This window comes from Cnephaeus nilssonii, assembly GCF_951640355.1.
Source record: "Cnephaeus nilssonii genome assembly, chromosome: 3".
Taxonomy (NCBI): Eukaryota; Metazoa; Chordata; class Mammalia; order Chiroptera; family Vespertilionidae; genus Cnephaeus; species Cnephaeus nilssonii.
The window spans coordinates 11,588,996-11,611,823 of record NC_137074.1 but is presented as its reverse complement, the minus strand read 5'-3'; the positions used below and the strand labels follow the sequence as shown (position 1 = coordinate 11,611,823).

Here is a 22,828-nt window from a genome sequence, read left to right as displayed (position 1 = left end):
AAAAGATCTTGTATGTGGCTTGATCGATGTATTAGAAATAACCAGCAGCGGGCATCTGTTTTCACAGAGCAACTCTGAAATTAATCTGCGTTAAGTCGGCCTCAAAGCACTTGGACGCGGCTACAGGATGTGGGTGTAACCGCATCGCACAGACAAAAACCTGATAGGGCCCTACACATGCCAGGCCAGAAGTTAGGAACGGAGAAAAGGGAAAGTCTATCCTGGAATCAAACTTCAGAAACCCGGCGGTCTCTTGGGTTTTTCTTGAAAAATTCAATCCCTCCCCATCCAGATTAACGCCCACCCTAAAATAAAACCTTCCCCAAACAAAAAACAGACCGCTCATTTTGCGAATTAATGAAATCTAAGCCACTGAAGGCCCATGTTAGTTTCTCCTGAATCTACTGTCAGAATGAGCTGAGTAGAGAAATACACTGATAAAATGTGACCGGAAGTGCCCATTTCTGATACTCAGTCAATGCTATGTGTGACCCGGTCCAGATGTCAGTCCTGCTTACAACCCTTTCAAGAAGCTTCTTCAGATGCTAGAAGCCACAGATCCCTTCAGAAAGATCTCTCAGCTGCCTCCTTCCCAGGCCCCTTTGCTATGTGGTAAACAACCCCTTTGTTTTCCAAGGAGCCTGCAGAGATCTTGGGCAGATAGCAGCCAGGGATTGTGTGGCTGTCTCCAGCTGGTCCGAGCAGGCCAAGCTGTCACTAGTGCAGAGTCCCTGCTGAGTGTGCCAAGGAGGGGCAGGACCAGGAGGGGCAGGCAAGTGGACAGGCAGGAGGGCTGCCTCCTGGATGCACATTCTTTAGATTCCTTTCCAAGTGGTTTTCCTTCTGGGTCCAAAGGCATTTTAAACTCTGACAACCAGACTACAGAGTGTCTGCAGAATTTTACATGAAGTCATTCCTGTTTTCAGATATCAAAAATGTGACTGATGAACTGTTGAGATGCTAAAGCCTTCCAGCCATCTGATAGCACTGAAATGTGAGGCTGGGCAGAGCAGAGCCCCAGGCAACTGGGCCCTCCCCGCCTGGGCATTTTCACAGGGGTCAAGGACAGTTCTGAAGGGTCCAAGAAGAGATGTTATAAAGAGGCTTAAAATGAAAAGAAAAAAAGAGAGAGAGAGAGCCATTATTCATTCAGTGCCTACTATGGACCAAGCCCTGGGCTTTGTATCTTACTCTTAATCCAATTTTTCTCCTGACCAGCATAGTTACAGATACTTTGTAGATGTGGAAATTTGGGTTTAGGGAAGTGAAGTCATTTTCCTGTGGTTGTAACTCCAGTTATTGAAAGAGTTGTGACTCAAATCCAAGGTCTGGATGACTCCATCATGTACAGGCTGGATTGTTTTATTTGGGATTGGGAGGAAGGGAAGGCATGGAATTGGGATGGAAAGAGTTTTTGTGGAAGGGGGGCAGGGGGAGAAGACACATGTAGAGACTCAATGCTCTGAAGTCCGTGCAGGTGAGGGTGGAGGGAGGGAGGGTAGCCAGGAACTGAAGCCTGAGCAGATTGGTCTAATTTCTTATCAAGCAGTCACTGTAATGACCTGTGTCCTCCAGGAGCAAATGTATTAGAAACACATCTACTGCCGGGTCCAAGAGGAAACACTGGCCCCTCCACCCATCCTTCCATGCTGCTAGAGGCAGGAGAGCTGAATGGTTAAGAGCACAGCCGCTGAAGACTCTGGTTGTGGGCTCTCTCCCATCTGACATTTCACCAGCTTGATACATGAAACGGCAAAATAGGGGATGCCTCATGGGCTGCTGCTGAGGATTATTCGGAAAAAAAACTTCCAACAGTGCCTGGCTCTTAGAAAGAGCTATATACCTGATTATTATTATTACTACAAAAGCCCAGAAAGCGTCTATTTTTACATCTGCCAGAAATAGAGGCGTTTATTCCAGAACGAACAAATCACAATATGACATGAGTGACTGCCAAGTTTCTGAGGCGAGTTCTTTTGGTTGCAACCAAAAAAGCTCACAACAAACCTAAAATAACTGTAAGACAGTATTTCTCCCTGTCTTAAAATTTTAAAATGCATAGGCAAAGACGAATCATTATATATTCCCATCCCAAGAGTTCCTTGGAATGTTTAGAATACAGAATGTCTTCCATAAATTCCTCTTGGTTAAAACATACATTCCTCTCCATAACTGAGCCTATTCAGTATGGATGTATTTACCAATTGTGTTAATAAATAATTCATCAAGGTGAACTGTCATTGATAAATTACTGTCATGTACCTTCTCGGACACCCCAGCATGCTCCCACTGCACAGCCTTCGCATTTATTGTTCCTTTCAGCCTGGATACTTAAGGAAAAGGGAAAAAAGAGTTTTTCCTCTACCCTCTTAGGTTCGAAACTGGGGTCATGCAAATTAAACTGACAAGCGAGAGGTCAACAGAAGAAAAAGCATACAAATGTTCTTTCATGTTAATATTTTTACCTGGGGGTGTGGGAAAGGAGCTTCTCAGAAAACAAGTGAAAGTCCCAAAGCAGCAGTTAGGCCTGAAAGCTTATATCCCATTTTAACAAAGAGCAGCAAATTGTGGAGACATGAGAAGACACAGGAATATAGGTTCGGCTTCTGGGGCTGGCATATATTCATTATATACTTACTGGTACAGTACTGTACTTATTTAAAATAAGTGAAGAAAAAATAAGCAACATAGTCTTAGCTCCAAAAACCCATAATAGAAAATATAATAATATAAATAAAAAATTATATGGGTCTCTCTGAATGGGCTCTACAATCCTACAAAGGGTCCTATGGAACTGACATCTCAACATACATTGTTAAAGACAAATCTAGTGCTTTTTTTGTGTGTGTGTGTGTGTGTGTGTGGTTGAAGATTTCTTTCCCTTGGGAACATCATAGAATACATGTTTCTGACTTATTTTTTAATCACAGAAAATCAGGAGCAACAGCAGGGCAAGGGGGAGGGGGGACCCTTTATTTACATCTGTGTAATCACATAACCCAACTAATGCTCCCATTGAATGGCTCTAGTCAACTAAAATCACCATTTCACTGATGTCTACATTCAAGCTCTGGCTATGTTTGCCTATAAAGCCTAACACTTCTTATAATCAAACTTTTCCTACACAACTGACCATAGAATTATTAACAAGACAAGAGATTGAGTAACTGAGTTAGGTTTTCCTTATTTCTTTATCTCTATGGTTTATGTTCATCTCCTTTTCTTTAAATTACAGTTGGAGGACCACTGTGTTAAACACTTCTTGAGAACAGTAATTTAGATTACTGAATAAATACTAAAAATATTAAGAAGTATTTGCCTGCAATCCTTCCTTACATCACCATTTCCAGCCTAACTCTGGGTTGGAAATGTCACACAAAAAGAGGCACACATCTACAAGTATATAGCCCCCACTGCCCTAAACAGATTCACACATCCACTAAACATTGTATTTACAAAGAGCTTATAATGGCATGAGATTTATTGTTAAGAAATAAAATGCAGGCTATAAAATGGAACGGACATAAAACAGACATTCACGGGTGGTGAGATTATGCATGTTTTTATAAGCTACCTCCAATGCATTTGTAATAATTTTATAATTCAAAATATCTACTTAAATATAATTTTAAAAATGACACCCCTCTAAACATTTTAAAGCTATAAACTTCTGTCCCTCTTGATTATATTTAATATGAAAAATATAAAGAAAACTGCTAAAAAGGTGCATTTTTTAAGTTCAAAGACAATTTTTAAAGTATAATTGACAATTGCCAAAGAAAATACAGATATCCCTGTACTTTTAACTCATTCCTGTAAGCTGTGAATCCTCTAAGTATTGTCCCATGTATCAGCATCTGCAAAATGCAATTCCTTTCATCATAGAACATGAAGAAAATACAGTACATGCTCAACTTAAAGATCTGTAGTGCCTCTGTGGATGAAGCCTAGCCACAGATGAGAAGTCCTAAGGTTCAAAAAGAAAAACTGTCAGGTTTAACACTAAATCTAAAATTACTAAACCTAAATCACATGAATAAGCTCACACTCCCTTCAACACACTCTCACATGATCTACAACATCAGGGCTGATAAATATGTTAGGAATGAACTGGAAAACAGCTTCCAATTCTAAAAGTTCACCCTCCATGCATTTTCATGGTGTAAAACAAATACTTTGCAGCAGCAGTGATCCTGGGAGCACAATGATCCCCACCTTCCCAACCCACCACGCCATGAGGAAGGGGGCTTTTCCACGTTTGCTTGCATTCTGAGGATAACATGCCGGAGGTGCATTGGACTTAAGCTGTCAAAAATACCATACTTTAAGTGTAATTGGGCAAGAACTATGGACACACTCGGGCAGCCATCCAAACAATGAAAGAAAAAAAAAAAAAAAGGCTTAACTCCAGTGTTTCCAGGAACAGACAACAAAATGTACCACCCTGTTGATCTTTCCTTTCAGTGGGCAGCTGACATCTCAACCAGTGCTCAGAGTCATATACCCTGGGTCCCAAAGGGTGCCCAAAATCCAACAGCAACAAACTGATCACTGGAGCCAACATCATCCATTACTCCTCTGAAGCATCCATCTTATATAAAAACTGTTGTTTAAAATTTTAACCCTGCTATTTGGCTTCTGTAAATGCTTACTTGCTTAAATAATAAGGAAAATAAGACTACTCCCACTTCAGAGAGGCCATTAAACCTTCCCCAGATGAAATTATCAGTGCTGGCACCCAGCCAGGCCTTTGGTTGAGGTCTTAAGGCCCCAGCACAATAGGGGCTCTTTAAGAATTAGCAAAGGTGGCCGGAAACACCCCATATTTGGGAGACAAAGAAGGTGGGAACATATAAATAGGGAAAATTCCTCCATGTTGGGGCCCAGAATTTAGAGACATTTTCCTCTGGACCCGCGCGTAATAAATGTAACTCCATCTCTCTAAATATTGCTTGGTTCTTCTCCGTTTTTTTGTAACACCTCCACAGAGATTGTAGATATACCTGGTAATTTTATTGACCCAGCCAGATCAAGTCATACCTTCTGCAGTGGGCCAGATTTTAAGGCTCCTGACTCAATACTTAGCTGAGAGCAATCACTTAACATTAACACATACAGATATGGACACAGCAACATGGAACAGAAGAAGCAAGAATCAGGGAGATGAAGAAAGAGACTGGAAGTCAGAGGACAGGGACTGGGCTTTGACCCTCAATATTCAAGTGACACTGGGCAAGTCAGTGTCTCCAGATGCCAGTTTCTTCATCTGTAAAATGAGGGGGCTTAGAAGGTCTTATGGATACTACCTTCTCCAAAACCTGATTCTTTCCCTACACCGTAGTAGGTTGAGGTGTTCCTTCCACAGCCACACTGTCCAATATGATAGCCACTAGCCACATGGGTACTTGAAAGGTGGCTGGTCTGAATTAAAATATTCTCTATAGGTAAAATTTTGAGGACATAAAATGAAGAAAAAAAAAAGTGTTCCTGGATACAATAAAACATTAAACTAATTTAACCTGTTTCTTTTCCTCTTTTATGTGGCTACTAGAAAATTTTAAATGACATTTTGGTTCCATTATACTTTTATTGGACTGCATTGTTTTAGATTCAGGCCTGAGCATTTCACTTAAGCCCACAGGAATTCTGAGATGAAATGACCCCATCTGAATGGAACACGGCCGTTCCCTGGCTCTCCACCATTAGGCTTAGAGCTTATCCTATATAATAAAAGGCTAATATGCAAATCGACCGAACAGCGGAACAACCGGTCGCTATGATGCGCACTGACCACCAGGGGAAGATGCTCACCACAGGAGCTGCCCCCTGGTGGTCACTGCGCTCCCACAGGGGGAGCGTCACTCAGCCAGAAGCCAGGCTCATGGCTGGCAAGTGCAGCAGCAGTGGCAGGAGCCTCTCCTGCCTCCGCTGCAGGTGGGCAGTAAGGAACGAGGGGTCCTGGACTGCGAGGGATCCGGCCTAAGCCAGCATCCCCCGAGGGGTCCTGGACTGCGAGAGGCCGCAGGCTTGGCTGAGGGACCCCCCCTTCCCCCAAGTGCACAAATTGCATGCACTGGACCTCTATGCATTTCTATAAAACACTTACAAATTACTGTTTTAAAGCCATGCTTTTATTCTCTTATTTTAGTCACCAGCAATGAGTAAATAGGAAATAGGATTGGGCCTTCAAGTAATCAACATCACTTCATTTACTCTAGGGCTAAATCTTAATTATCAACCGCAGGCTTTAAGCATAATCCTAAATGGATATGTTTTTACACAGACACTTGTATCCAGTTATCCTTTAAATTGAATACATAATTACAAATAATAATTTAGTTTACTTCATAAAGATGATTATAATCTTTTTTTAAAAAAAACCTCCCTTTTGAATTTAATAGGAACAACTACAATGGACCACATTTCTCTGGTATCTAATTAAAAACGTTTCCACTAATTATTACAATCTGTATTGATTTATTTAATGTGCTTGAAATGGTCAGAGAAGCAGAGATGGTTTCTAAAGAGCCTGTGCACTTAGAAACATGACAGACTGAATGCAGCCAGTAAAATATTTATAAGATTCAGGTAAGTTGAGAGTATTCTTCTCTGAACATATCCAACTTTTTCAATTAGGTGTTCTTACATAATTTCCTGTAAAATCAACTACCAAAGTCAGTAAAGCAAGCTAACTCTGCAACCTAGAGGCAATGAAAGGCACCCCTATTTCAAATTGGTCTTAAATTATGGTCAGTAATTATGTCAAATATTTTCACATATATAAAAGCACAACAGAATTCAGACCAAAATATATTCTCTCAGGAGAAATTTTTCTAAGAGTTTATCAAATTATATAAATTATATGACCATTAGAAAATGATGCAGGAATTAAAGAATACAATTTTCTTATATTTTCAAATTCTACCTAATACAATTTAAAAAATTTTCAAACTCACGTGATGTAGTTACCTCCTTTTTTATGGGAGAAAAAATATAATTTCAAAATATGACCAAGGTAATAGAAGAGAAATATACATTCAAACAAATATTGGCTACTTTTTCTCATTATTATCAACAACTATTCCAGACACAAATTGCCATCTGTTTTTCTGAAGGCAGTATTTAAAAGTGGAAAGATGAAATATTTTCTTGATAGATACTGCAAAACAAAAAGAAATGCCATGATCTAACTTAAACTAAGCTTTCGATTACTCTTAGAACAAAGGGTTCAAAAAGAAATATTTAGAAAAGAAAACCAAAAGCAGTTTTTGAGGACCCATGGTATTTCAGACATTCCCTTTTTGATAGAATCATGTGCAATATGTGAAACTATTGGGACATATCTTAAATAAGTCTTTAGATACTATAAACTCCAAACACTCTCTACCAATGATGATTCTATCAAGCCTGCTCAGGACTGTAGTTTTTTCCCCACATCTTTATTTCATCACATACTTTCTGGTAAATACCTTCATTTGACCATTTCTAGAATAAATGAAATGAATAAGAAAATAGGTAACTAATGAATTTTAAAATGGCAGCCCCATTTTTACTGATGTAAATCTATTAAGGATCGTGTCCCTCTTTCCCACATGTCTTTCCATTCTGTTTTAATAACACAGGTGTACATGAACAGATCTGAAAGGTTGTGTGGCACCAGAAATGAAGTTGAACATGGAGGCAAATCTAGCTCACAAGAGGTTCTCAGATTCACGCTTTTCTAAAAACCTCAAAACTTGTTTTACTGCTATCTCTTTCAAGGAACAAGCACAACAAAGTTGCTTTAGGGATGTCTCAGGATCAAATCAATGCTCGTTTGCTAGCAGCGAGAACAAACTGACACTAGCAGAGCCCGTAGAATTATCCCTTTTTGCATCATTCTGATTAGAAGCATTTCCCAGAAACACAAGTCTAAACCATCTTGGGCATAACTGAACAGAGTAAAGCTCAGCTCTTGGATGTTCCTGGCATAAAAATACAACAGCATTCCTCATCTCTTCCTCCACCTCTCCCCAAATATGTGCTTCCTACATGCCTAGGTAGCAAAGAAGTGGGCAAATCCCAAAAACCTACTGTAGTTACTCATGGGGAATCCTTCCTTTAGTTTGATTTGAATGGTTATTAATCTACACATTTTCCTCTACATCCCAGAATGCCATTTGTCACCTAACATCTCCCCTCTCCTTTATCCTTCAGAAGAGAACCTGGAATGTACTTCTGATGGCAGTGTTCCCAGCTAATAGGCCACGTGTACCAGCCTCCCTTGCAGCTAGGTAGTACCATCCTGCTAGTGAGATTGAGCAGGCATTGAGAACCTCTCCAAAGGCTCCTAAACCTAACTGCCTGAACCACTGTCATCAACGGCTACCCCCACTGTGGGAACATTTACTAGTACGCCATTGCTGAGAAAATGAAACTCAAACTCATCAAGACATTCAAAGCTCTGAATCCCCCACAGTCCATCCCATCTCTGCCACCCACATTTTCATAACTTCCCATTTCGAATCTCAGTCTATACTCTCACTGTTCCTTCTGTCTGGAAGCCCTACCATGCCCCAGTTGACCTCCACTCATCCTTGGAAACCAGAGGCTGCCATCCTTGGCTGCCCGCGTTCTCTATGAAGACTTGTACATTCTTCCATTGTAGCCTTTGGCACACTGTGCCTAATTATTTCTGCATCTCTTTTTCTCCCCACCAATCTACAAAATCCTTCAAGGCACAAACTGAGTTACTTCTCCATGTACTCACAGCCCTACCTACATACCAGGGTTCCTGTAACGGAAACACAGAAAGCATCCAGTACATGTCCATAAAATAAGTGAGGTTTTTAAAAATTCAAGATAAGGGGGAGACAAATACAACGAGGTAAGTTAATAATAATACACTACACACAATGGAGTATACAGAGGTTGTATTTTAAAGCTGTATACCTGAAGTTTATATAATATTATTAACCAATGTTGCCCAGATAAACTTCCTTAAAAACCCACAACTCTAAAACAGTGTCAGTATCACAGAAAGTCAATCACAAGTGCCCTGACAAATCTTGGAGTAGAGACACAACAGAGAAATACATAATTCAAACATCCAATTCAACATCCTTCACTACACCTTCCCCTCGTCTGCTAACAGAATAAATCGATCTATGGGCTTGGGTTTATGTTTATGTGTTCCACTCTGAAATGAAAGAGCAAACAAGCAATGAGGTCATGTGTCAGGTGTTTTTTTTTTAAAAGTATAAATAAATGAACACATTGTAATAAACCCTGAGAATGCTGTTTTCAACCAGTGCCTTTTTTTCTGCAGGAAAAAAACAACAACTTAACACTAACATTTTCCCCCTCATTGCTTTATTGGCTATTTATGAATTCAGTAACTACAACTAATAACATACACACAAGAATACTCCCAACAAAAACAATACTTCCCATCTGTGTCCTTACCACAAGACCCAGGAAATCTGCAATGACACAAATTTGACCTTTGAGTCCAGCTCACAAAAAGTGAAGTGACATGGTCAAATGACAAATATAGTCAAGGAAAGGAACTGCCTGGGAACGAGATAAGTCTGCATCCTATCTTAAGTATGCTCTCCCTGCCGCCGAACTCACTCTTTGTCCTGGATGTCTCCAATGGCCATGCTGATAAATCGCTCGTTCCCGGGACATGCACTGTCGACATGACATCTCTGTCCAGCAGCCTTTGCTTATACTTCGCTGTAGCCATCGAGCCACATGGGGACCCTCAGAGGACTTCCTGCTCTCATACTTGACTGAGCAAGTATGCAACGATCCCCAAACTGCAGTTTTGTCGCAAATGTACTCTTGAAAGCAGAGCCCTTGGCAATTCCTCAAACTAATCGCAACATGTCAACGGCCTTCACATTCAAACACACTATCAGCCAACAACTATAGGATTTTTAAAACTGACTTACTTTTTATTGGATTTAAATTTTCTGGATTCTGTGGTGTAAGAGGATTTGACACAATGCAAAACATCAAAACAAACCTGAGAAAACACTAGGAAGATACAAGGCTAAGCATAATGACCTTGATTAGATTTTCAATGCCTGTCAAGTTAATAGCATATAGCAAACCTTTGAACTTGAAAAGTACAATTCTTTTAGAAAATAGAAGTAACAAAATTCCCATTTTTTTCTTAAAGGACCAATTTTGATCCTGGTTCACACTAAAGTAAAAAGTAAGTTTTAGCTGTAAAAATGGCAAAAAAGCAGCAAACTAAAAAAAAAAAAAAAATGACAATGGTAAAGAAATTTTCATTTTAATGACCATTCGGTTTGAGTCCAATACACAACATTTCCTCTCTAAAATCCACTATCCACAATTTACTCAAACAAAATCATTTCTTGGAATCCTCAACTGAAAGTGTCTCAACCAATTAGAGGACTGACATATTTCAAGAATGAGGCATTTCTTTGCTGGACCAACTTCTGAAGTAAAGAGTTGCAGCAAAATAACTGGTCATTATTAAGTTATTGACAGCATTTATGAAACCTTTTCACAGTAAACTGTCCTAGAATAAAGGCTGAGAAATAAATCTTATTTAAGAGAAGTAAACTCAACTTTCAAGAATCAAGCATATAATTATTTTTCACCACAATGTGAAATGGCTAGAGTACTCACTGAAAACACTTTATAAAAAATTTAGTAAATGTAAGGCATTGTGGTAAGTGATAAAACCAATTAGAGGAAACAGTTTGTGATCGCAATCAATATTAACTTCTCTTCCTCACCATTTTTGTTTTTAATATTTAACCAGTCCAAAGTTGAGCCTCTGTCCCTCACTAATATACAGTTCTCTTCTCTTAGATCTCTAAGTTTACATTTGGGTGGCGACCAGATCCGAGACCTTTCCTGATAATACCACATGAAATATCACAACCGACTTCCACATAGCATACCCCCTAGTATTTTCCAAGTCCCCCACTACTTCCTCTTTATTTGGTCTGCCCCTTACTATACTGTAAGCTCCCATAAGAGCAGGGAGCCTTAGATAATATATTTGTAAAATGAAGGAGTCAATTTCCTTTACTGGGTGTGCCCATAAAAATCTAGGTTTTTCTGAGTATAAAAATAACCTAGTAATTTATCTACAGAAACTCGATTTTCATTTTTAATTGCTAATTCATTTAATATGTATCTGTGAATAAATTATTCTTAGAATGATTAGTCTGCATATTTGCAAGTTTTTATGGGAGCTTCTTAAGTGAAATCACTTCTTTCTTCAAACCAATATACTGCCATGGAGAAACTGTATATTTGATTTAAACAAAACATAGTAAGCAATGAAGAGCATCAGTATTGGGAATATTTGCTCTCAAGTACCACTTTTCATATGATAGGTTTTAATATTAGTCTCTGAAAAGTTAAACTAAGATTTAAAAAATAACTACATCAGTTTTAAAGGCTCAACCTTCAAAGTAAATGCAGATTATTTTTGAAAGATGAAAAATCAATAAATATGGTTAAGAAATAGTGCACATCTATCTTTATCATATGAGCCTATTAATTCCATTACAAAATAACTGGTTACTTATAAAAACAATAACTATGCTTTGGAAAATTAATCCAATAGGAAGAACAGATATAAAAAAGTTCTTTTGGGATTAAGCCTCAATACTACTTTATTTTTACTTAAAAATAAAAATAATGTTGCCTCATTAATTTTATTGTAACTAAGCATGTGCAGAGATGAAAAACTAAACAAGTGAGTTTGTGGTAACTGAGGATAAGCGGTCAGGTCTAAAGTACACAAATCTGGCTCACGGGTGGGATTAAACCTCTTGTTTTCCTTCCAGTGAAATGTCTCCACAGAGTCAAACTATATTACAGTCATGAAAGCTTTGAAATTTAACAAAGCAACAAGAGTAATAATACATTTCTTCACTTAACACAAATGACTTTTCTTAATATAGCAGATCACTCATTCCCATAAGATTCCTTAAAGGCTGAAAAGTAAGTTATCAGTTTTTAGGATGCCTTACATTTTTTAATGAAGATGTGGGTTTCTTGGATGTGAATTGAGAGCATAGGACAAATTATCAGATTCTGTAAGGAAGAGAATTAGGCAAAGAACTGTTTGACATCAACAAAATAAATCACCGAAAAAAAAATAACTTTTATTGCTCAATCAAATGTCTCAGCTAAAACTCATCTGAACTTGGGAAGAAAAAAATCTTACCTAATAATAGACAAACATGTAAATTGACCGTACCTCACTACGCCCACAGCCAATCAGAGTGAGTATGCAAATTAGAAGGCAAAAAATGGCGGCCGCCCAGCTGCTCCAGGTGTGGAGTGGCCAGGTGGGGCAGGACACCTGCTATGAGAGGGAGGGCAGGGGGGGGGGAGCAAAGGGATCTACAGGAGAGGAGTGCCGCAGCGAAGACAAGACTAGTCTGCAGCGAAGATGGCAAACTCTGGCCGGAGTCTGCAGCAAAGATGAAGATGGCAGACTCTGGCCTGAGTCTGCAGCAAAGACGAAGAAGACAGACTCTGGCCGGAGCGAAGGCCTGGGTCCCAGGTGCCGGAGGAAAACGGGTGCTGGAAGCCAAGGGAAGGAAGGCCTATTGCACGAATCTCTTCATGCAACGGGTCTCTATTAAAAAGTTAAAGACCATGTGGAAATGAAGAGACACACACACTGTTTTGGGTCCATTAGACCTTCAGAATTCTAGATTTTGTTCATCTACAAAACAAGCTTACTGTTCTTTTCCCTTTTCTGACATATTTATCCTGCGTTTTCCTTATCTCTACTCAATGACCCATATATATATGTGGTTGTGATGCCATCTCATTCATTCCTCCCTGTATCTGCTCTGGGCAGGATGTTCATTCCAAACATGGCGGCGATAATGCCAGCCTCCACTTGAACCCACTTGCTTTGGTTGAGCAGGACAGGGATCACTGGTGTAACAAAAGCCCACATCGATTCCTTGGGACTTTGCTTATTAATTCTTCAATTAAAGTCGCATACTTTAATTACCGATTTCCTGTCCTCTCAAATAGCCTTAGCCTAATTTTGACATGGAGATTGAAAATCTCGTCTTTTATAATGAGCAAATGTATGCTGATTTCACTATAACATGTGAAATCAGCATACAGATGTGCTAGCCATCATCTGACTAGTGGTAGCCTTTCTTTTATTTGGAAAAAGGGATTTCTTACAAAAGTGCTGCATTCTCAAGCAGTCTGCTCTTTGGGTTCCTCCTCCTCTCGTGCAGATCATTTCAAGCTTCCATGCCAAGACCAAAATTATTTTGCTGGCATAGGAAATCTTCCACTTTTGCCCAGATTGACAAAACTTGTTTATTCACTTTTCTGGAAAAGGTTTTGCTGAAAACTAAACCACGCTTGTTCAGAGCTCCTTGCACACAGCTGACAGTCAACTAATAGCTCAGTTAATAATTGAGCCAGAAATATTAAGACACGCGTGTGTGGCAAGTTGCCGGTATGCACACATTTAAAATGGGTCTTTTCCATTTGTGTAAAAACTCTATGCTTTTTCCACATTTATGTGCAGTTAAAATTTTACAGTGAGCACGAATTACTTTCATGTATTACAAAAAGTCAACTGACATATAAAATATACATAAGGACTTAAAATTTTACAACATGTACTCTAAAAATTTTATATGTGGTGTGTCTTTCTATTTATTTATTTTCTAGTTTTAGCTATTTATTTTTTTTGTTAATCCTCACCCAAGGAGGATATTTTTTTCCATTGATTTTTTTAAGACAGCGGGGGAAGGGAAGGGGAGAGACAGAGAGAGAGAAACATCTATGTGACAGAGAAACATTTAAGTGAGAAAGACACACAGATTGGTCGCCTCCTGAACATGTCCCAACGGGGGCTGGAGATCAAGCCTGCAACCGAGGTATGTGCCCTTGACCAGAATCGAACCTGGGACCCTTCAGTCTATAGGCCGACACTCTTAACCACTGGAAAAACCAACTAGGGCTGTGGTATGTCACTTTTTAATTTAAATCAAATTCATTTGTTCTTATAGAGAACCAACTGCCAATTTCCTGTAATAGTCTTAGCTGGTTGTTAAGTGCACTGGTCAATAAGAGAAAAATCATGTAGGTCTTTTTAAACTTTCAACTATGTGTGAAACTTAAGTATATCCATTTTACATCACCATCATTATAGTGTATAGATGCCATCGTATTACATACATACCAATTCATATCCTGTTTCAAGTACTTTACATATGTATTAACTCAATTATCCTCAACAACCATAAGGATTATTATACCCATTTTACAGGGAAAAAACTGAGGCACAGAGCTAGCCCACAGTCAACAGCTCAAAAGGCACAGAGGCCAAGATTTAATTAAACCAAAGCAATCTTGCCCCAGTCCAGGGTTTTGGTCAGTGTGGACGCTACCTTCCCTGGACATGTGAGAACCTCAGACTCAGACATCTCACTGGCAATGAAATCAACATGACGAATGTGGGAACAATTCCACGCTTTCCATAGGCCTGGGCTTGTGGAAACCTCTCCTCTTCCCCATTTCAACCACTACCTTCCTTCAGAAAACACTGTAATCCTAGCAAAGTTCAGGCTAAATCTGTATTGCATGTGTTTTTTAAAATGTAGCCACACAAACGAAATCGAAATAAAATGGCCTCTTAGCTTCCTTTTGTAAAGCTAAGATTTCACACAGGTGAACCTGAATCCTCTGTATCTGTCAAGCATCACATTTTCATAAAACTATAATTGATGCACATGTCCAGACTTTTTTTTTTAAATGAATTTGTTTTAATCCTAGAGCGGTCATGATAATCCAGTTTTTTGGTGTTTTTTTGGTGGAATTCTACATTTAAACAGGTACCAGTAAAGCATATTTATTCATCAGAATTAATCTCAAGAGGAAAATTCACCGAATATTTCTTTTAAAGAAAAACACCACTGTCCTCACCAAAATGGTTATTTCCTAAACTATCCATGTTAAACCGGGATACTTAAGAAATAGTTACATAACATGTTCCTCCTCACTACCGTTTCCATTTGCAAATTCAGTTGGAGGGTTTAGGTCCTGTTTGCTTTTCTTTCTACAAAATAAAAATTAAGTAATAGACATTGTATTTCTTAAACTTGCTACTTGCTCAGGGGGGTGTGCATTCCTTCACCTTAGCTTCCTCCACTTGCCCCCCCTCCTCATTCCCCAGCCACTCAGGGTATCTGTACACTGGCTGGGCGACACAGGGTGACAGCCTTCCCAAGGGTTTGCAGAAGATGGGGTTTAGCATCAACCCCACTCCACACATTTGCATCTGGGACCCCACTATGAGAAGGAACCATTTCAGTTAAGTAAGACACAGAGAGGTAGAAAACCACCAACAAACACCAAAAACACACAAATGAAACAGTGTATTTTCTCCACCTTCCTCCTTGCTGCCCAGTGAGCCGTGTTTTTTGTCATGCCCTCCCTGAGTCAATGCTACACAGAGCTCTCTGATCCTGCTTTCCGCCCACTACCTTCCACCCTCAATTCTCCACTCCTCTCCAGAATGTTCCCTGCGCCTTTTCTCTCCGTCTCAGCATCTGTCACGGTTCATGAGCATACATTTACAAGTAGAATGATTTCTGCTAGTCTGTCTTCCCCACTAGACTGGAAGCTTCGTGAAGGAAAAGACTGCTTTGTTCATCGCAGTATCTTCAGATGATTCCAGTCAGGGGCACATGCCCAGGGTCGTGAGCTCGGTCCCCAGTGGGGGGCGTGCAGGAGGCAGCCGATCAATGATTCTCTCTCATCGTTGATGTTTCTCTCTCTCTCTCCCTCTCCCTTCCTCTCTGAAATCAATAAAAAAAAATATATATATTTTTAAAAATAGCCTCATCTTCACCTGGCTGGCTCTAAACCAGGCACAGGGGAAAGAAAGGAGACGACAAAGGCCAGCCTCCCCCTCCCAGGTGAGTGTGACTATGTGTGTGTGTGACTGTGTGTGTGTGAGTGTGAGTACGTGTGTGTGAGTGTGAGTATGTGTGTGAGTGTGAGTACGTGTGTGTGAGTGTGAGTATGTGTGTGAGTGTGAGTACGTGTGTGTGAGTGTGAGTATGTGTGTGAGTGTGAGTATGTGTGTGTGAGTGTGAGTATGCGTGTGTGAGTGTGAGTATGTGTGTGTGAGTGTGAGTATGCGTGTGTGAGTGTGAGTATGTGTGTGAGTGTGAGTACGTGTGTGTGAGTGTGAGTATGTGTGTGAGTGTGAGTATGTGTGTGAGTGTGAGTACGTGTGTGTGTGAGTATGTGTGTGAGTGTGAGTACGTGTGTGTGAGTGTGAGTATGCGTGTGTGAGTGTGAGTATGTGTGTGTGAGGGTATGTGTGTGTGTGTGAGGGTGTGTGAGTATGTGTGTGTGAGTGTAACTGTGAGTGTGACTGTGTGTGTATGTGTGTGTGAGTGTATGTGTGTGTGAGTGTGAGTATGTGTGTGTGAGTGTATGTGTTGTCTGGGAGGAGAAAGGTAGAGAGGCACGTAAACAAATACTGTAAAATGACCTAACTTCCGTTCCCCAGACGCACATACAAACCTGGCTGAAGATGAACTACTAGGAAATTCTCCAGGATTATCTCATCCTATTGCTTTATTCTTTAAATATACATATTTAGACTTAACACTTTCACTCAGAACCCCACTTACTCTGTTCTTTCCTCCCGGTACTTAACACTTTCTATTTTCTTTTAGAATCATGTGCCTGTCTTATTTACTCTACAAACTTCTTGGGAGCTGGAGTGAGGGTGGGAAGTATTGAGGTATGTACAAACGAAACCTTACATCCTGAAGCTTTACAACTAAAACACACTGACAAGCTTAATCTTTGCGTTCCCAAACTGGTATAATGACGCAGAGATCAAAGAATATATTAATGCTAATGCTTTGTAAGTCTCTTAAGGTAAATACTTGTCCCCACCTAGGTCACATTTGCACAAATAGGATGCACATTTCTACTGAATTTGATCACACTTCTTCAGCTGCGGTTTAGTGGTCACATAAAAGGCACATAACAGATACACTTATTTCTAGAATGACTGGCAACATTCACCTTCACACAGATATCTGTAAAGAAATCTCTCACATGCCACAAACAGTAACATAACATAGGAGATCCTTCAGCAACAGGGAGAAAGCCTTAGCCATAGACCTAACCTGATTTCCTTCAAACCACTATGCAATGGACCATGTTGTTTTTCTTTTTCTTTTCTTTTTTTTCCAATTGGCTATTCCTATTTAACCTTGTGATCATTTGAGTTGCATGTTCCTTTTCATTTCCTCGGTCAGAACCAGGGATTGTCAGTCTCTCTGGAGTACTAGTAGCATCACGACTGCCATTAGGCGCCTCTGCTGGTTAATGGTGACCAGAGAGAAGCTTTTGTGCCCTGCTGGTTACCACTGGTTAGCACGAAACTCCTAATAGATCACCATCAAACCTTGGCTTCACTATTCCGTGTGTAGGTGTCTGCCGTTAGGGCAGTACGCAATATGGATAGCTCTCTACAGTCTATGAATTAGCATCACTATCAAAGCAGATAATTGTGAGTAGGTTAAACTCCCCTAATATAGGAAAATACAACTTTAAGGAGAAGCAAGTTTAAGGAAATAAGTAAATAAATGTCTGGGCTTTTGAAACTCATCCTCTATGGATACGCCAGGCAAAAGCATCAACCCATTGTAATAACGCTTCCACCAAAAGCTGAGCTCCATTATCTCTACCCTTACTGGTTTCTTTTTTAGGGACCCCCCCCCCCCCAGCAGACCTGTTTTCTATTCCCACAAAGACAGGCAAGTCATAATTACATCTTCCCAGTGGACACCGATACACCTGGGTCAAGTCCCCCTCAAACCCCATTAGAGTGAATTACCCACTCTTCCACCAATGCTTCAAAATGGGCTAATCTTTGAAAGAGGTTATAATAACCAGTGAAAATGTCCAAAACGATGGCAGAAAAAGAAAAAAAAAAAGCATTCAAAAGGCCAAAAAAAATAAACTGAATCATATTTTCTGCCTCTTTTTATACAGGAAAAAATACTTGCTTGGAAAAGTTAAATATTTATTTTTTTTGACAAAAGCTTCAAATATAAAGGTTAAGATATGATTTTACTTAATTTGTGTTTTTTAATATGTAGTAAAACAATCAAGAAAAAAATAATTGTAGGAGTAAACTTAAGTCATCGGAGAAATGAGAGTTCCCTTAATTGAATGCATTTTTTTTTAAAATATGGAAAACCATATTTGTCTTAACTAGCCCTAAGCGGGTTCCTGAGCCACTTGGAGGTAAAAGAGAGAAGGGGAAAAGTTCAATGACCCCATAAATTGGGGACTAAAATAGTGTAATGATGTGATAGTCTGTAGAGTCTCGGTGAAATTACAGAAAAACACTTGTCCAGAAATAGCTTCTTTGGAAAATTACCACGAGGTAAGGGAACAGGAGGGGCAGGGATGAGGGGGTATTGGGGCGGGAAGGTTGCAAATGGTAAAACATGGAATGGGAACCCACCGATGGGAAATACAACCTCCTCTACCCCCTCCCCTCCCCCCCCCCCCCCCCCGCCCCCGACTGTCAGGCAAACAACTTCTAAGCATCTTTAGAGAAAGGGAAATAGTCCATTTGCACCGGTGGTGGCTGCATGCTGGAGAGTTGGATGAATGGGGAGGACTTGTTATACACCTAGTGGTGGGTGGATTGCACAGGCTGCAGCCTCCACACAGCTTTTCTTTGCTGCACTGCAGAGGCGCCATCTTCTCGGTCTTAATCTTCACTCAATGCAATCCTTTTATCTGTACCCTAAAAAAAAAAAGACTCGGGGGACCCTCCCCAACAGCCCGTGCCCCCAACGAGTGCCCCGCGCTGCCAGGGAGGAGGCCGCGCCTTCCTCAGACAAACGCCTCCTTTGATGCCCAGGAGGGGAGAGCTCGTGACTCCGCACCACCCGCCACTGCCCTTTCCAGCGCGCACCCCGCTCTCCGCCGATTTCCCCCCCAAGGGCTTCCCAGCCCGGCAGAGAATTAGCAAGTCACCGAGGAGATGGGGGGGGGGGGGAAGCCGAGGCTCCCTCCCCGAGGCTCCGCCACAGCGGCCCCAGCAGCGCCCCAGCCCCCCCACCGGGCCGCCGGGACGGACGCGCAGCGCCGGGAAGGGAGTCGGGCGGGAGCCTCAGTGGCGCACCGACGAACGCGGCTCCAGCTACCGCGCCCCGGGCTGGCGAGGGCGGGGTGTCGCGGCTTTTGTTCCCGGGGACCTGCTCCCTCTCCGGGGAGAAGCTGAAGGTGCGAGCGAATTGCCCAGGGCGTCCAGGCTTGGGGGGGAAGGTGCGAGGTGGCCGTGGGTCTCCGACCCCTCCCATCTCTCGAACTTAACACAAAAGGGAGACGCAGAAATGCACAAAGTTTGCCTGCGGAAGGCGGTGCGCGACCCTGCTAGGGGTCGCCCTAGGAGGCCACCGCGAGCAGCCGGGGAGGGGAAGGCAGGCAGAGGGGATCGGGCAGGGACGCGGTGGCGGGGCGGCGGGGCTGCGGAGGGAAGGTGAACCGGGGCGGAAAAGGCAAAGGGAAGCGGGGGAGGGAGGCGGCTTCCCGAGCCGTCCCGACTCCTCTTCCCCAGCGCCCGAGAGAAAGGGAAGGGCAGCGATTACGATCTGGGGACAGGATCCAGGGGCGCTGCGTTTTCGGTTTCACCCCATGTGCTCCATCTGCACGTCCCTCGCCTTCCCCGGTCCCAGCCCGCGGCCGGGAGGCAGGGACCGAGTTAGGGTCTGAGCTCAGGATCGCCTCCTCTCCTCGCCCCCGAGCGGCGCGCACACGGGAGCCAGACGCTTCGCCCCGCTCCCTCTCCGCGGGCTGGAGCGTGCGTCCCCGGGACCCGGCTGGGCCGGAGGCGAGGATGCGCAGCGCGACCGCAAGCGGGGGCGTTGGGCGCGGAGGGGACCGGGGTCCCCTCGACTGCCCCCGGCTTCTCAGGATTAAAGACTTGGGGAGGACCGGTTCCACGCCGTCCCCCCTCCCCCCATTCCGAAGGGCGGCACCCACCTCCAGCGCCCGAGCCGTCCAGGCGGCCAGTAGGACCAGTGCCAGACCAGGCAGCATCGCGACCCTGCGCTGGGCACCGAGTGCGCTGCTGTGCGAGTGCGAGCCGCCGCGCCCTTGCTTTGCCGGTGCCGCTGCCGCCGCCGCCGACGCCGTCTCCGGTGGGCCCTGCGATCGCGCTGCTCCGGGTGCTCTCTCCCGCTGCTGCCGAGGAAACTGACGGAGCTGGAGCCGAGCTGCAGGGCTCAGAGCCCCGCGAGTCAGCTGATCCGGCCCGCCCCGCGAGGCACCCGAGAGAGACCCCTAGCGGAGGCGCCGGGGTGCTGCGCGCTCGGGCCGGGAGGGGCCCGCGCCCCGGCGCCCACAGGTGCGGCGCCCGCAGCTCCTCCCGCACCCCCGGCCGCCTGGGACCCGGGAGGAGTAGGAGGGAGGGTCTGGGGCCGGAGAGGGGCGGTGCGGGAGCAGGGGAAGGGGAGATGGAGGACGTCTCGGCTCCCGAAAAGTCGGGAGCGCTCCCTGCTCGTTCCCGTGAGCTTGACTCATCCGACCCGCAGGCCTCTCACGGATGCCGTGTGGAAGGGCTGCTGCTGGGGTGCGTTTTCGGCCGCACATCGGTTTTTGCTGTGGTTTGGAGGCTTTTTAAAAGAGAATGGGAACGAGATAAGCTTAAAGGAAATAGAAGATCTCCCTCTCTTGTTGAGAGAGCAGAAGCTTTTTTTTCTCTCTCTCTCTTCTCCCAGTCAAAAGCAGCCACAAGCAACCTGGAATTTCTCTCTTTAGAACGAACCCAAGGAGACAGGAGCCCGGCTGGCGACCCATTTACTTACCCTAGAAAGAAAGGTTTAAAAATATTGTTCGTTGTTTATTTGTTGCGGTTTTTTGTTTTATTTTGTTTTGGGAGATTTTTTTTTTTTTCTTAAGAGAAGGGGCCGGTCAGCAGGGTTTTTTGTTGTTTTTTGTCAGACAAGGATGGAACATACATCAGACATGGGGATGAAATGAAGGTTAAGAGGGAAAAGGGGTCTGTAGAGATGCTTCTTATTCCACCCGGTAACTAAGAACTTCAGACCTTGAACTCTGCCCTTAGTCTTTATTGTGTCTAGAATGGTCTAGAATGGTCCAGCTGTATCCCCTCCCCTTGGCCTGAAGGAGCATTGGTCACCAAGCCTCAGTCCACAGTGGGGCCAGGGGGGAGGGAATGTGAGGGGCCAAGGCTCAGCCAGGGGAAGGGTGACATGCTTCCTGGGAAGTCAGCATTTACCTGCCAGCTTCCCTAAACCTTTGCCTCTCCCGCCCCTCCAATCCTGACCCTAGGATTACTTTTAATAACAAGTAGTTGTTATCAGGCAATACTTCTGTACATGCCTTGTCATTTACTTACTACAAAAAGCCCACGAGGCCCTTGCTATTATTACTCCCACTTATGTAAGTCAGGAAACTGGAACTAAGCAGCTCCCAAATCTGACAGCTAGTAAGTGACATGCAGTTGGTACTGCAGGGGAAGTCCCGAGTGACAGCAAAACGCAGTTGCTTCCCGAACACGTTTACCCAGCGCCATAGTTCCCCGACTGTCCCGGATTGGGTGAGCAATTGAAGGCATCTGAATGCAAAGAGAAGTATGATTTTGAAGATGGGGAGGGAGCAGGACCCGCCACAGATGTTGCAGGGTCTGGTACAAAATGGAAAGGCAGACCCTTTTTTCCCCCCCAAATTAAGAATTTTTAGTTGATGACACATTGTTAAACCACCATGGGGCTCTTCTGAGCGCAGGGCCCCGTGTGACTGCACGGGTTGTATGCCCACGAAGCCAGTCAGTCCTAGGAGGAAGGAAACACTTTTAAGAGTGAGGGACTTCTATTGAGCATGAAATTCAAATACATAGAAGCGAGGTTATTTATAATAATCAAAGGGTAATGTGTTAATTAGACCGGACGTCCTTCCTTTCAGACAAAGCTGCAACGGGTGGGGGCCGCGGCGGGCGAGGGCCGGGGCCAGGGCCCTTGCACGGATTTCGTGCATCAGGCCTCCAGTAATCTATAAAAATGAAAGCTCCTAGATTAAGCGGTTTCGTGCCCACTGTTGAAATTCACCGCACTCGCACATTCCCTGGACAAGATGTTCTCCCAGGGAAGGTGATTAGCGGCTGACTGTCAGGATGATGGACAGTCCTTACATTTTCTCCAGTTCCATTACCACTCAGGAGATCCTGATGGCTTTTACTCCTCAGCCACTATCTCTGTTCCATATTTAATGCCGTTTCCTGCTCTGAGATAGCTTTCAGATTCCCTGAGCAGAAAATAAAGGAGCATCCCTAGTCAGAAGCCTACAAAAGGATCAAGCACCAGTTGGCCGGAATTCCCCACCTAGACTTAAATGCCTCCCCTTGGGAGATGTTTGCTCTCCCTTCAAAGAGTGCATTCTGTCTTTGGGCTGTTCTGGCTTCTATAAAGTTCTTACGTCATTCCCTTTTCTTGAACCTCCCACTCAGATGACCCTGTGCCCCGTGACCAAGCAGAATAAAGCTTTTCCACACACACACACATATCTTCACATACTTGCCAGGAGTGTTCATGCTGCTCCTGCCTCCAGCATCCTCTCTTGTCAAGGTAACACAGGCACTTCCTTTAACAGTTGTGCAGATGGCATGGTTTCTGGTTCCTTCCAAGCCCTGGCCATTCTCCCTAGATGTCTTCTGGTTTGTGTATAATACTCTATGACGGCTCTGACCACCTCAGCATGCAGTAGTCCGTTGCCCGCCTCAGTGTGCCATTTGATTTTG

At 43.2% G+C, this 22,828-nt stretch overlaps 1 protein-coding gene across 6 annotated transcripts in view; it reads right to left on the bottom strand.

Moving 5' to 3' along the window:
- The window catches only part of APP (amyloid beta precursor protein), a 223,589-nt gene extending 203,286 nt beyond the window's left edge, over positions 1-20,303 (bottom strand). For 3 of the 6 annotated variants that reach the window (XM_079766777.1, XM_079766778.1, XM_079766779.1), the window contains exon 1: positions 20,053-20,300. In XM_079766777.1, the coding sequence (XP_079622903.1) occupies positions 20,053-20,109 (57 nt within the window). In that variant the 5' untranslated portion in view covers positions 20,110-20,300. Of the gene's footprint in view, positions 1-20,052 lie in introns of all 6 variants that reach the window. The other 3 variants (XM_079766781.1, XM_079766782.1, XM_079766780.1) reach the window with 2 other exon arrangements.
- Between the last annotated feature and the right edge of the window lie 2,525 nt (positions 20,304-22,828).